General features: G+C 35.2%; 1 protein-coding gene across 1 annotated transcript; it reads right to left on the bottom strand.

The window, feature by feature from the left end:
* Nucleotides 1-899: 899 nt before the first annotated feature.
* Nucleotides 900-7395, bottom strand: LOC100377465 (ER lumen protein-retaining receptor 2). The gene is made up of 4 exons (XM_002733339.4): nucleotides 7255-7395; nucleotides 2638-2897; nucleotides 1740-1992; nucleotides 900-1375 (listed from the first exon to the last, which is right to left on the bottom strand). Exons 1-4 carry the CDS (start codon nucleotides 7343-7345, stop codon nucleotides 1341-1343), a joined length of 639 nt encoding a protein of 212 aa, XP_002733385.1. The 5' UTR covers nucleotides 7346-7395; the 3' UTR covers nucleotides 900-1340.
* Between the last annotated feature and the right edge of the window lie 6957 nt (nucleotides 7396-14352).

Below are 14352 nucleotides of genomic sequence, written 5' to 3'. Positions count from 1 at the left end.
CTTTTTATAGTTACAAAATCAGAGATATCCAACTAAAACCTTGGAAAATGAAAAATCTGTTAAAAAACAAAAAGAAAAATGTTTTACCATTCAACTATAATAAATATATAGGTACGAGAAAAACTAAATCCACTACAGTTTTTTAATTGTAATAGTAGTACATGTGGTTTGTATTAAAAATTTGCATGGGTTTCACCATATAATTGCAGAGTAAAGTAAAGTGGCGTTTTACAAAAATTTCTTTACAGTCGCATAGAGGGACTGATGTAATGTTACCAGAATGAGAACACTTAATCATATTACAATTCATCAGTCTCAAATATACCAAGTACCTTATTTAAAAGGTAGGTGGGGAAGTTCTGCAACATTTTCCAATGATAAGAAATATAAGCTAACAAGTCAGAGAAATCCAATCAACTACTGTAATGTCACCAAGACAAAAATACTGTGAACCACTTTAATTGTGTGAGACAAAATTTCAAAAGTCAAGAATTGTGAAATTTAATTTCACCGAGGTCACTGACATTGACTTGTGAAGTTTTGTCTTTGTGAATTGTCTTTGTGAAAGTCATCCCAAACAATTCTAACAAGCTTTTGTTTACAGTACATGATCTGGTGAATTTAAAACCACCAGAATCAAAATGCTTCATTTTTAGACCCTATAAAGTACATGAACTTTTCTTTTTTTAATCGTTGACAAAATCAATGATGCGACTTAAGTGAATTACAAAGTAAGCATACAGTTACATTTTAAACTTCATTTCATTTAAATTTGTTGTGTCTCACCAAAAGAAAAATATATTCATACTATAAAACAACTTTTTTTTTTTTCAAAAACCTTTGAGTACAGTACTTTGGTCAAAACATAGTGCCAAAGAAATCTACAGTACAATAGAGGGTTTTTAAAGTTTCAATGCACAGCATGCTTCAAAGCAATTGCAGATTTAGTACGGTAAGTAATATTCAGCATTGAAGAGATGGGGGAATAAATGTTTTTCAAGTTACTTAATTAAATGAAAGAGTTGAATTGTAAATCACAATGGTTGAATGGCAGCCTTTGTATGTTCAATATTAAGTTAGAGCAGCAAGAGGGCCACTTTATCAGAGTTTCACCATACAAACACAATAAGATCTTACACATCTTACTGCCCATTACACTTGTCTCACCAGTAAGAAATTGACTACCACATTTTACAAGTGGTAAGCTCACATGCACATAAAGACTGCCAACCACGTAGCTGTGATACACCAGTAACTTGTAAAACCAACCATCTAAGTTTTCCCGATGAAGATTATGATCACTGTTATATACTGCAGATTGTCTTCAAAGTTTGGTTAAGTTATGCGGGTAATGTGAGCTGTTTACCTTTAAGAACTGCAAAGTAATGAAAAATTGGAAAAATATAAGACAGATGACAAAAAGATTAACATCGAGAGAGTCCAACTCCCATGAGTTTTTGGGTACAACATTGCCACTGTGGCTGTAAATGTGATTTAAAGTCATGATTCTGGTAAAACTTGTTGGAAAAGTTGCCAAGCCTAGCATATCGCATAGTTAGCTGCACTAAAAATTTTATAAACAAATACAACATATTAGTAGTAATAGTGTAATATTTTGCCCGTAACAAAAGACAATTCATTAACAATAGTAAACATTCCCAGAAACTACACACGCGACCGAATTATACACAAAGAATTGCAATTTAGATGCAAGATTTATAGCACTTTAAGACACTTACCTTTTGTAATATACAAATAGAAAAAGTCACAGTAAAGAATAGTTTGTACACATCCAGCAACAATAGCAATAAGATCAAAGAATCCCTCGGTATAAAAACGGAACACCCAATTAACTATGTATAGAGCACGATAGGAGCCAAGTGCAAACAGGTAATGACTGGTAATGGTCTCTGCCTCCCCAGTTTTGCTGATCATGAATAACTGTGGTAAGATAGCAACAGCTTCCAGGTAGATAGAGAAAGTCCACAGAATCTGAAATAAGAGTAATAAATATTGTAAACCACTTAATTTTTGCTGCTAGAAATTGTTGCTAATTATTGGCATTCTTAAAGACAGGAAAGCCATTTAACAGTCACCATACTATAATTATACTGCAAAGTATACACGAAGGTAACCACATGAGAGATAACAGTAAAAAATGCAAAAGAAAAGTGTGTAACACCTCCAAAAGCAAATGTATTAGCCTGTGAAACAGTGACCAGGATGTGCCAACTTGTAAATGCATTTGTTTTTGTTTTCATTTAAAATCTTGATGTATACTTTTCATTACTGGCACAATTAAGACCAATGCATATTACAATAAAATTTAAGTATTAAGTATTTTTGGTGTAATTACATAGAAATACTGAAAATTTTTTAGTGTTAAATGTTTGAAACTGCTATTTTAATCATAATGCAGATTTTTCACTCTCATATGGCACCTAAATTAGAAGAAATCTCTTAGTTGTATTTGTATTTTCCTGTGAGTGTTTGCAAGTTACCGGTACAACAGTAGCTCATGTTTTGTACCTATGATACTGAACTTAAGCCTATGATGCTTATAGAGAAATGACATTCAGTAGGTAACCTACTCCTACATGATAGTGGATTGCTATGTTGTGTAGAACGGTAACTTACCTCTAATGGGGTAAAGTCATGATTGACAAGGAATGCCAATCCACCAACAGGAACAACAAGAAACTCCATACGGAAAGTGTCATGGTTACTATCATAAGTGGCTTTGAATTTGAAATACATTAAAAAGACTGTGGCATAAGAACAGACTAGGTAGATCAGTTTCATGGCAGAGTTGTACATGGAAATGAAGTTGGTGAACAGATCCAAATAACGTGTTGTGAATACCAAGGCAAACAAGATCTGACTCTTTCCAGAGACACCTAAAAAAGAAATAAAGATCAAATCAATCAGTGTTTTTATTTTTTTTATTTTTATTATTTTTTTCCTATGATAGAGAAAAAATGAATAAAGCAATTCTATTAGACAGTAATAAAGATACACTGACAGGCATGGATTAGCTCAAGGATTTATATAATTAATTGTTCAATATGTAATTTTCATGAAATGATACGGATTTTAACTTTACAAAATTGTGACTTTAGAGAAGGTGTGAATGTTATTATTATCGATCAAATTTACACGTATACATTTTGCATTATATTGAAAACAGACCACCTGTTACACTTGTAATACCCGATTTAAGCTGGTTGAATAATAATCTTTTAAACAGGAATACAATGCGAAATACATGTGGCATGGGTAGAGAAGTACATCTGTGAAGTTACTATACTATAGAGACTGCAACAGCAGTGTGATTAACCTTTTTACAATAAAGTTCATATTTTGTCACTGCTACAGTATAATCGGTATCAGAACCAAAATATCATTTTAATAGATGTTGCAGCTACTAATACAAATTTTACAGTCGAGTTTTATAAATATCCAAAACGTGTTCATTTCACATTGGCATTTATTGATTCTGAATTCAGTCCTATTCATCACTGTACACTTATATTTGTTAGATACATAGAGTTGGTGTAACAATCAGATTTGAGCCATGCAATTATTTTATATTGGTAAAAGTGTCTTATTTTAGGCTTAGTCTAATTTGGATCTTGTGAGTGAGGAAAGAAATTAGATAAAATTTATTGATAAAACTGGGCATTTTAAGGAGTGTTCAGGGGTCATAGACAATTACAACAAGTCATTGTCAATGACACGTCCCCGTTCCGTTCATATTTGAGTGACATATACATTCAAAGCAGATCATGACCGAAATGCACCTGCATATGTACAACACATTGTGCTAAATCTGAACAAAATCCATCCATGCATGACTGAGATCCGGTTCTGGAATTGTGAAAATACGTGATTTTGATGCATTTTCGGCCTTAAAATGGCCATCATTCCACTATTGTTAAGCAGATCATGAAACAAATGCACATATCTATTTGTGACATGATGTACCATGTGTGTGTGAAGTTTGAACTTGATCAATCCAGACATGTCTTGGATACGGATCCAGGACTGAATTCTTTAACAAAATGGCCGCCAGTCGGCCATTTCGAACTTGATGCGAAAAAAAAAAGACGTGCATCAAGGTCCTATTATGTTTAATGTATGTACCAAATTTGAATGAAATCCGTCCATGCATAACTGAGATCCGGGTCCGGAATGGTGAAAATGTGCGATTTCATTGCATTTTCGGCCTTAAAGCGGCCGCCATTTGGCTATCGTTAATGAGATCATGAAACAAATGCACATACATATTTGTAACATGATGTACCTTGTGTGTGTGAAGTTTGAACTTGATCAATCCAGACATGTCTCGGATACGGATCCAGAACTGAATTCTTTAAAACAAAATGGCCGCCAGTCGGCCATTTCGAACTTGATCCGAAAAAAAAATGACGTGCATCAAGGTCCTATTATGTTTAATGTATGTACCAAATTTGAATGAAATCAGTCCATGCATAACTGAGATCCGGGTCTGGAATGGTGAAAATGTGCGATTTCAATGCATTTTCGGCCTTAAAGCGGCCGCCATTTGGCTATCGTTAATGAGATCATGAAACAAATGCACATACATATTTGTGACATGATGTACCTTGTGTGTGTGAAGTTTGAACTCGATCAATCCAAGCATGTCTCAGATACGGATCCAGAACTGAATTCTTTAAAACAAAATGGCCGCCAGTCGGCCATTTCGAATCCGATCCAAAAAAAAAAAAATGACGTGCATCAAGGTCCTATTATGTTTAATGTATGTACCAAATTTGAACAAAATCCGTCCATGCATAACTGAGATCCGGGTCCGGAATGGTGAAAATGTGCGATGTTGATGCATTTTCAGCCTTAAAATGGCCGCTATTCGGCTATCGTTAATCAGATCATGAAAAAAATGCATGTGCATATGTCCCATATAATGTGTGATGTATGAGTGAAGTTTGAACTTAATCGGTCCATGCATGTTCGAGATACAGGTGATCACGGACGGACGAACGGACGGACGGACGGACGGACACAGGGCAAAACATAAGTCCCCGTTTTCGGACTGCGTCCGAACGGGGACTAACAAGGACAGCCACTGGTCACTGGTAGCATAGTGGTTGTCGCATCAGACTCGTGGTCGGTAGACCCAAGTTCAAATCCTACCTTAGGGTGAACAGACTCAATGGGAAGGCCAATTCCACTGGCCCAGATTCATTCATTTATGAATGCGACTTTGGGGGAACCTTGGTTAAGGTTCGCAGGTGCTTGTGTTCGACCGAGTCTGGTTGACGCTAGGATAGTGCATTAAAATTGCCATTTGATAGGGAGATGGCCACACAGCCCTGTCATATAGTCCCAAACAGGAAATGACTTCTGTGGCAAAATGCACTATGTGTCAACAAGGACAGCCACAGTAAAGTAAGTTTGTATGTAATTTGGCCTTGTGGATGTTGCATTAAGATATGAATGAGACATATTTTTTTAACTAAATACATTGAACATGAGGATGCACATGTGAAAAAAAGGCTTGTACAAAAGAGCTGGAATATTCCCTTCTCACAGGAAAATGAATGTTTGCAGCAGCATAATGTACTATCATCACCCACTGGAATACAGAGTTCAGTTGGCAGCATTGGAAAACTATGCCATTAGGACGACAAAATATTCAAAAAACTTATTTTTGTTAAATTGATAACTTAAGTGTTAATTCTTTCTATTCTTTTGAAAAAATATCAGTTTTCGGATGCTGATCATTATTTCGGCTGTGGGTATTAAGAATGAATTTGTACATTAATCGGCTATACATTTACTTCATCCATGGGTGAATACGTCTTTAGTATACGTCTATGTGCGAGCAATTAAAAACAATACATGTGCTACAAGCTCAGGCATGTTCTTTTCATAAACTTTTCTCAATTACTGATTGTTGACAATGCACCAATTACATATACAGTCAAAGCCCAATTTTACAATTTCAGATTACCATACCCAGACAAGGTTGATAGGCATAATAATGCATTGAAACTTGTTGTATTGCAATTATGTGACTAAATCTAGTGCAGTGCAGCTACTAGTACACAACTGTGGTTCTTTTGTATATGTAAACAAAACAACTTGGCTGAATTTGAAATTTTAAAACCTAAATCACAGACGAATGTACAACTGTTTGCTTTTTTCACATTCAGTATTTGCTACGTTCACACAGCAGCATTCTATTGGAGCTGAACTACTGCTCCTTCCACCAATTAACAGGAGATTATCTCCAATGCGTATATAGTCAGAGCCATGTTGGGGCCCAACCCTATCAGGGTTAAACCTCAGGGGTTGGAGCCAAGCGCATATACACGGCCATTTTGCTGGCTCGAGTCATAGGGCTCTGATAAAATGGTGTTGTGTGAATATAGCAATTATTAAGACAAGCAGCATGCTATTCATGTCATATTTTAAGTTTAATCTGTGACAGGCCTGGGAATTATTTATATGCAAGCAAGGCAACTATTGAATGTTTACATCATTAATTTATTATGCATGTGGATGGAGTGCACATAACCTCTTAGTCATTTAGATGCAAAGTGTACAATAGCAGGATGTAGTGATAGTGGAAGAGTTGGTTATACAATAAAGTCAATGGAATGCAACAATTGGATTGACTGAAGTATTCCTATTGTTCAACAGCTCAATAGTGTTGTGGTAATGCAATCAGCGGTAACGTTCGAGCTGAATCAATCAATCACTGGAGTCTGTGCAAAGCCACGAAGATATCATGAAAATTAATCATTGTTATTGGCTCCCGTACCAATGGAGTATTTGGAGAGTGATATAGTATTATTCGAAAAAATAATGCATCCCACAACTGTCTTCAAAACTCGTGTAGTAATATTTATTTTGCGAATTTGGCAAAACAGCTGGTGGTGCAATTATAAAATGAAACGACTTCGACCGACGAGAAAGTGATTGGAAGCAAAAACGATGTGATGAATGAATTATTAAGTTTCTCAAAACAGTATTAATAATGTTAGGAATCGCAAGGAATAAACTCATGAAACGCGGTTTGTTTTCTCTTCCAAGCTGTACCTTGTAATTACTGATCGCCACGTCAGAAGTCATGCCTGTCTCTAAGTAGCATAAATGCAGCATACCGTACCGGCAGGGTAGCAATTTTCACGCTGACCGGTGAACGGTGAACGATTTATTTACCTTTTTCGTTCCACTCTGCAAAATATATCAAGAAAGGCACGCACTTACCTGCACAAGACCGTGTCCTCCATATCTTCAATAACAAAATAATGATTGCCAATAAATGGGACAGGTCTCCCAAAAGCCGGAATATGTTCATTTTGGAAGAAACGTGTCTGTAACCAAACTATGGTCTACAATATGGCGACTAAGAGCGACGTGGCGGAGCTTGCAAGGCATGATGGGAGTATTTCTGAAAAGCCGCGCCCTCAATGAGCCAGTGAATACCAAATATATCAAGTTGTGACGTGTAGGATTTCATTATTTCTCGCTTTCCTGATTAACAATTGCTAATATTGAATATTGTTTATTCTAAAAATGTTACTTGAATAATCCTCCGGATATAATATAGCAAAGGTTACATAATTTCCGGCCGTAATAACCTATTTTATACCAGTACAGATGGACATTTTGCAGTGTGTGGTTAATGAATAATCATACTCAGGATTTCAAATATATATATAATTCAAATAAATTTTAATTTGATTTGGTTCAAAATGAAAAGAGGAATGTCGGTAACATATACATGCTACATTACCGGGCTAATTATTTGTGTGCAGAGATCGTTGTAAGTAAATCATACTAATTGTCTCAATTGACTATTGGTGCAATCAAGGTTATTCTACCTCTTGTAGCAAGTTAGTTTGAGAAAACTAAATTGACCACATATCACAACAACTTAAGAGTAGGTCCTTATTTCTGCTTTCAGCAAGGTTAGAATTGGTTGAATGCATGCAAGGAATTTATGCCAATACTACCACACGACAAAGCCGTCAATGAAATCAGTAAATGTTCACATTAGGGAGGGGATTGCATATGGTTCCAGGTGAAATGAGTGCTGCAATGTGGCATAATGACAGATCAAAAGTCAAAAATGAAACGTGGTATATATCAAACCAATCCGAATCATAAGTGGACAAAAACTCGGGTAATTCTATTAGAATTAAAATTTATAGTCAACCATCATCAGATGATTGTATTATACTTGTATTAATTTATCATATTGCTAATATTTTATATTTGAGTCTTGACATTTATGAATCCCGGAATTCATAAAAAAATGTCTGTCCATATTGTCGTATCCTTTTTTTCTACATCGACCTCGTAACGCCACGTATGCAATGAGCAATTAGAAGAGTCGAACACTAGGCTGATGCATTGTATGGCACATATGTGATCGATCGTGATAGAGAGAATTTGAGTACGGATGGGACCACTATTAAGCCGCTATTCCCATTCAGTTCTGAAACGTTTAACGTTTTATTGGTATAGATAATAACGACATATGTCATACTAGTATTTAATAGTGAATAAGAGAGAAATGCCGCATAGTATATGAGAATCTGTGGTGATTGTCATGGTGCAAGTACACACATGCAGCTTAAATTAAAATATACATACTGTTTAACATTGTATATATAGCAAATTACAAATAAATGATTTTCTTTACTGTTGTAATAATAAATATTTGATATACAGAATGAAAACTATTTTTCCATGTGCGGGTCACACCGGTGTCGCTTTAAATCGGAGAAAATGGAACCTTGCAGCAGATTGTTTAGGCTCTATGATAGCAAACCATGACGGTCGCATTTTGATGACGGGCGGTTGTCAGTCAGAGGCCGCGGCACGAAATCTCAATATCTCAACTCACATGCTTACACTCAAATAAGAAGCCAACAATAATAACCTGAAACATTGTTTGTTAATATTTTTCTTTTTATATATTTTTCATTAATTTAGTCCAATTTATTTTATGGTACCACATTTGACTTGTAACTTTTGCAGCTATTTATTTATTTAGATAATAATGGCTGCAGCAAATAAGGATACGTCACGACAAACTACAAACGTCACGATATATTAAACGTATTTTGTAACTCGTTATTCTATGTTGAAAAAGTCATTGATAACCAGCAGTACCTAGAAACGTGTTTAAAACATAAACACTTGAAAATGTAAAAATGTAACAGTGAAGACGAATGGTCGTCGATAGTAATTGCGCCCTCACCGATGGATTCACTCTGTTTGCAACGAAAATTCAAGGTTTTTAGCTCCCGTATGTGCGAAGCATAGATTACTTTAAAACGCGGTAGCTGTCGCGCTGCGCATGTGCTACATCTGTGTTGATAAACCTTGATTTTTCAACAATCCAATGCGCCCTTCAAATGGAAATCACAAGTATGAGGTTTATTCTGGGCGCGACTTGAACTGATTACCGCCGGTGACTCCTTCGATATATCCAATCACATGAAAAATACCTTATTAAAGTTTGGAAACGTCTTAGTTCTTACTCATTGATCTTCTCAACAGTCAAAGTCGCCATCTTTGTTTATATGAGACCCATATATCTCGCACATGCGCAGCGCGACGACTACCGCGCTTTAACGTTGAAATTCATGCATATTATTTGCATAAATAGGGTCATGTGGCCTCATTAATATGCTAACAGAACAAGATTTAAAAAGAAAACAAATGTGTTTGCAATTATCTCAAAAATTTTAAAAAAAAGTATCCTCTAAGCATACAGATTTGTCAAAAATTGTTGTAAACATTGATGGTAGAAGGGAGAAACTGAAGGTTTCTAACACTTGTGGGTGGAGTATTCGCTCCTTTATTTGTTCACAGTTTGGTTTAAAACTAGGAAAGTTCAAATTATTTTATTTAGGAAAACCTCTCTCTGATGAAAAAAATATTACTTTCCCACCAGTTGTGGATGTTGTCATCAATATTTCAGGACATGGAGGTGGTCGGTCACAGGCCGAACAAGTCCATCCAGAGAAAAAAAAATGTGGACCCTGCTCTAAATGTGGGGTAAAACAAGCAACTAGATGGTATCATAAATCCACAAAACCATCTGAATACCTTGATTGGTTACAAACAAAATATGGCATTGTTAAAAGTTGTTGTATCTGTCCTGCCTGTGACAGACAGATTGGTATAGCATTCAAAAATGTTGGTCAGGATCAAAATAAGCCTGACGGTAGAAAGCGAAAGGAAAAAACATGCTTTATCTGTAGTGAGTCTAGCTCCCATGATACAACTGTGGAGGATGCATCATTGTTTGTGGGTTTATTTAACATACATACCCAGACACAGACAGATTCAATTCCTACTTCCTTGTCGCTTTGTGAAACTCATTATCAAACATGGAAAAGGAGAAATCTAATACACTGTTGCATGCCAGATTGTAATAAGATAATAATTGGACGAATAAGAAATCCACCAAATTTAGAAATTCTTCAAGCTTTTTTAAGTGAACATGGTGACTTTCCTGGTCTTTATCTTGACGAAGCTTCTCCTCTATGTCAACCATGTTATATGAAGTTATTTCATACCAGTGACAGAATAACTAAGCAAAAAGGGGGTATTTTATCTGTAACTAGTGAGTTAGTGACAATTGTGGAAGGCTTGGCAGAAAAGCTTGCCAACTATTCTACCTCTGGAGACTTGGAGGAATATGCCATTTGTAAGACTTCTTGCTTTGTTGGTCAAAAGATTCTGGCAAGTCAACCATTGTTAATGACAGAGGTAAAAAATAAGTATGTCAGTATAGTGACAACTTTGTACAGTCAGAGAGACTCCAATACACATCCACTCTGTTATTTTACTGACAAATCTCTATTTTCATTAAAAACAGAAATGACAAAAAAATTTTCTCATCATATACAGTTGTCAACAATACATGAAAAGGGAAATGTAAATTCTAGGTACAGTACCTTGCTACTTAGGTTTGGTGTAAATGTCAGAGATATCTTACACCGGCAATACTACCACTCAAAGGCAACAATTGAAAAATTGCAAGAAAGTTGTGAGTTTTTCAAAGCAAACTTCTACTGCATTACCAGATTCCAATGCCTTCCTGAGTACTGCAGCTGAGAATTTGTGTACTAGGCTGCATGAACAGGCAGCAGAGTTTACTGAAAAGTATCAGGGCTGCACTTCCCTTACTGACATCAATATATTTGATATTGGGAAAAAAATTGATCCAGTTCTATGGAATTTTGTATTTTTGATTACTCAAAATAAAACCGAGAGATCAGAAATGTTTAAAAATAGTTTCAAGTGGACCGAGCATTACATTGGCTTTTATAAAGAAACATCAATAAATAAGCATAAAAGATATTTAAAGATTTTTTTAATGTATGCCACTTGCTATATATGTAAAATAATGAATGTTCATATCCTATTCACCTGTTACTTAGTGATTGTGTAGATACCTATTCAGGCTCTACAAAATTGATGTCATTGTTAAATTCGTTTGGTATTATTTCATCTAAAGATACAGCAAGGGTACATATGAACAAGGTGATTTTAGATATGTTGACAGAACAGTTTGAGAGCAGTTTCATACCTGATGCATTTGCTATAGCCTCATTAGACAATATTGACATAGGCCAACCTTATGCAACTGTCACACCATCTTTTAAAAACAGGGGAATCAATGCCACTTCTTACCAGGCAGTGGAACCTAAACCAACTTTGCTAAAAAATTCTGTTGATGATTTCATACGAGGGAGTACAAGAAATGTTAGTTATGATGAACTAAAATTAATTAAAGTGAAGTCAGATTCTCTTAATCTGTTTAGATGTATTGCTGTGTGTTGTAATAACATGTTACGGCAATGTGTACGAAATGATGATGGGCAACCCGTAGATCAGTCACTGACTGACTTGGAGTCTAATTTGGCAAATATGATCAAACAACGTCTTGGCACAGAATTGGCTCTGGATCAGAATGTAAACTATTTTGAAAAACATATTTCTAGTGATGACCAATTGTTTCTTCTTTCTTTGGAGTGTCATGACTTCATGACAAGAGCCAACAAACTCCAAAGTTCTTCCATAAAAGGTGACTATCTTGAACTGCTGTGGTTGTCGTACCTTTTAAAATGTCCAGTAAAAATATTTGGAAGTGATAAACAAATTATATGGTCTGTGGGGACAAAGTTCGTAAATGTAGAACCATTTTATGTTAAGAGATTACTCAATGATGAATATATGTTGTTATTATCAGAGCTCAGATATAATGATACCCATAATTTAATAGATCAAACCAACAACGATATTTTGCAACCATGGTTTACTATTAATGCTAGACTTCTTGATCCAATTTTATTGGGCAAAACAATTATAGAAGTCTATGGGACTCAATTATTTCATGTTGCTAAAACAAGTCAGGATGACGATGGCCCTCCTGCACCTAAAAAGAGAAATCTATTTCTGTTCAAGCACTAAAAACAAAGTTAGATGAATCACAACACTTTTTACCACAAATTGCTTCATATTCATTTCCTGATAAAAAACAATTATCCATTAATGATTTTAAATTTTTAAAATGTGAACAGAAAGCCATTGACAAAGTAAAAAATGATTCATTTTTCTATTGTTCTATGAAGCATGTTAATCATTGTGAAAATGCTAGTCTTTTGTTACCAGGTATAAAGGAATTTATGGCCAACACAGAAACAATGAATACTGAGAAATCAAATGTGATTTATTTAGGAGTGTTGAATGAGCCTTGTGAGTCTATTGACACTGTCAAACATGTCGTGGAAAAATTGCATTCTGTTTTCAAGGTTGGAATAAGATTAACAAATCTTGTAGTGGTTGGGGATGGCAAAACCTACGACATATTACAAAAACTAAAATATGAATATGCAAATGAACTATCTTGGTTAATATGTTTCCCTGGGGATTGGCACCTGCTAAAAACACCCAACCTGTGTTATTTAAAGTTTATATGGAGGCTGGGCTCAGAGACATTGCTAAGACAACTTTCAAAGAAGATGGACTTCTCACTGACTTAATACAATGTAAAAATTTTAAAAGGTGTCATAATTTTCTTTTACAAGTGTGGGAAGCATTTTACAGGCATCAGCTGGGTGACTTTTTTAAACACAAACAAAACCAAGATACAGATGGTAGTTTTGATAGTAAATGTTTGTTTGAGAATATTATTTCTACTGCTAAGTAATTTACTGAAGAAAATTATGTTAATGAACTTGTAGCAACTATGACTGAATTCCAGAATAAGCTTGCAGGAGTTAAAGATGATTTCTTTAATTTCATTAGTAAGAGAAGTGAACAGGATGATACTTACAAATTTTGGAATAGATTTGTACATAGAGATTGCATTGCATACATTTCCTTGTATTTGGCATTTAGAAGTAGCAATTGGAACTTGCGCCTGGCTGCACTGAAAAAATTGGGTCCTCTCTTTCATGCATTTGATAGAACAACTTATCTGAGATTAGTACCTACACATTTAGCTGATCTATTAAATACCCCTAATAGTGTATTAAATCATTTAAAAGGAGGTGGTTTTAGTGCAACACTTACAGGGCTAACAGGGAGGGAACTTGCATTGGACGAGGCTCACGAGTCCATGATCAATCTTAGTGTCAAGACCAGTGTTAACAAGCCTAATCCAGAAGTACTTGATAACTTGTCTGTATATCTTCCCTACAGGGCAAAATGTATGGATAATATACATGCTCAAATGTCGCCCCCCAGTGCGAAAGTAAATTGTTTGGGTTGCAAAAGTTATCGTACCCCAAAAAAAACGTTTGCATAACGAGGAAATGCTTTGTGTTGCATACTTTGATAAAATTACAGAAAGTTATGTATTCGATTCAGTAAGTGGAAATAGAGGACTGAAAAAACTATTTACAAATGAGTTAGCTTTAGGTTCTGTCAGTGAAGACTTAATGAATTTCTATGGCATAGGTGAATCTGCAATGCAGGATTATATCTCTGCAAGAATTGTACATACTCCTAGCGTAAATGCTCCTGTACGAAAAAAGAAATTAAAAACATTTACAGCCATCAAATTAGCCAAGGAAAAAGTCCGCACCAATGAACAAGACAAAAAAATTGCTGACAAATGCTTAAAACGTCAGATGCTTTACTCTATAAAATCTGGCAAGGCTATTATTGATTGTTTCAAGCAATTTATAGCCCTACCAAGTGCCATATGTATGGCTGATGGCAGTATGTATCATCAAGGAACTAAGTCTAATTCAACCAGATTTTTAACACTGAGATATGAAAAAGAATCTGTGATTATTAACAATATTCCTCATGACTGGAAGCCTAATTTGGTTA

This window comes from Saccoglossus kowalevskii, chromosome 8 (genome assembly GCF_978046115.1).
Source record: "Saccoglossus kowalevskii chromosome 8, keSacKowa6.1, whole genome shotgun sequence".
NCBI lineage: Eukaryota > Metazoa > Hemichordata > Enteropneusta > Harrimaniidae > Saccoglossus > Saccoglossus kowalevskii.
The sequence above is the reverse complement of the archived record's forward strand: the minus strand, read 5'-3'. Positions and strand labels throughout refer to the sequence as shown.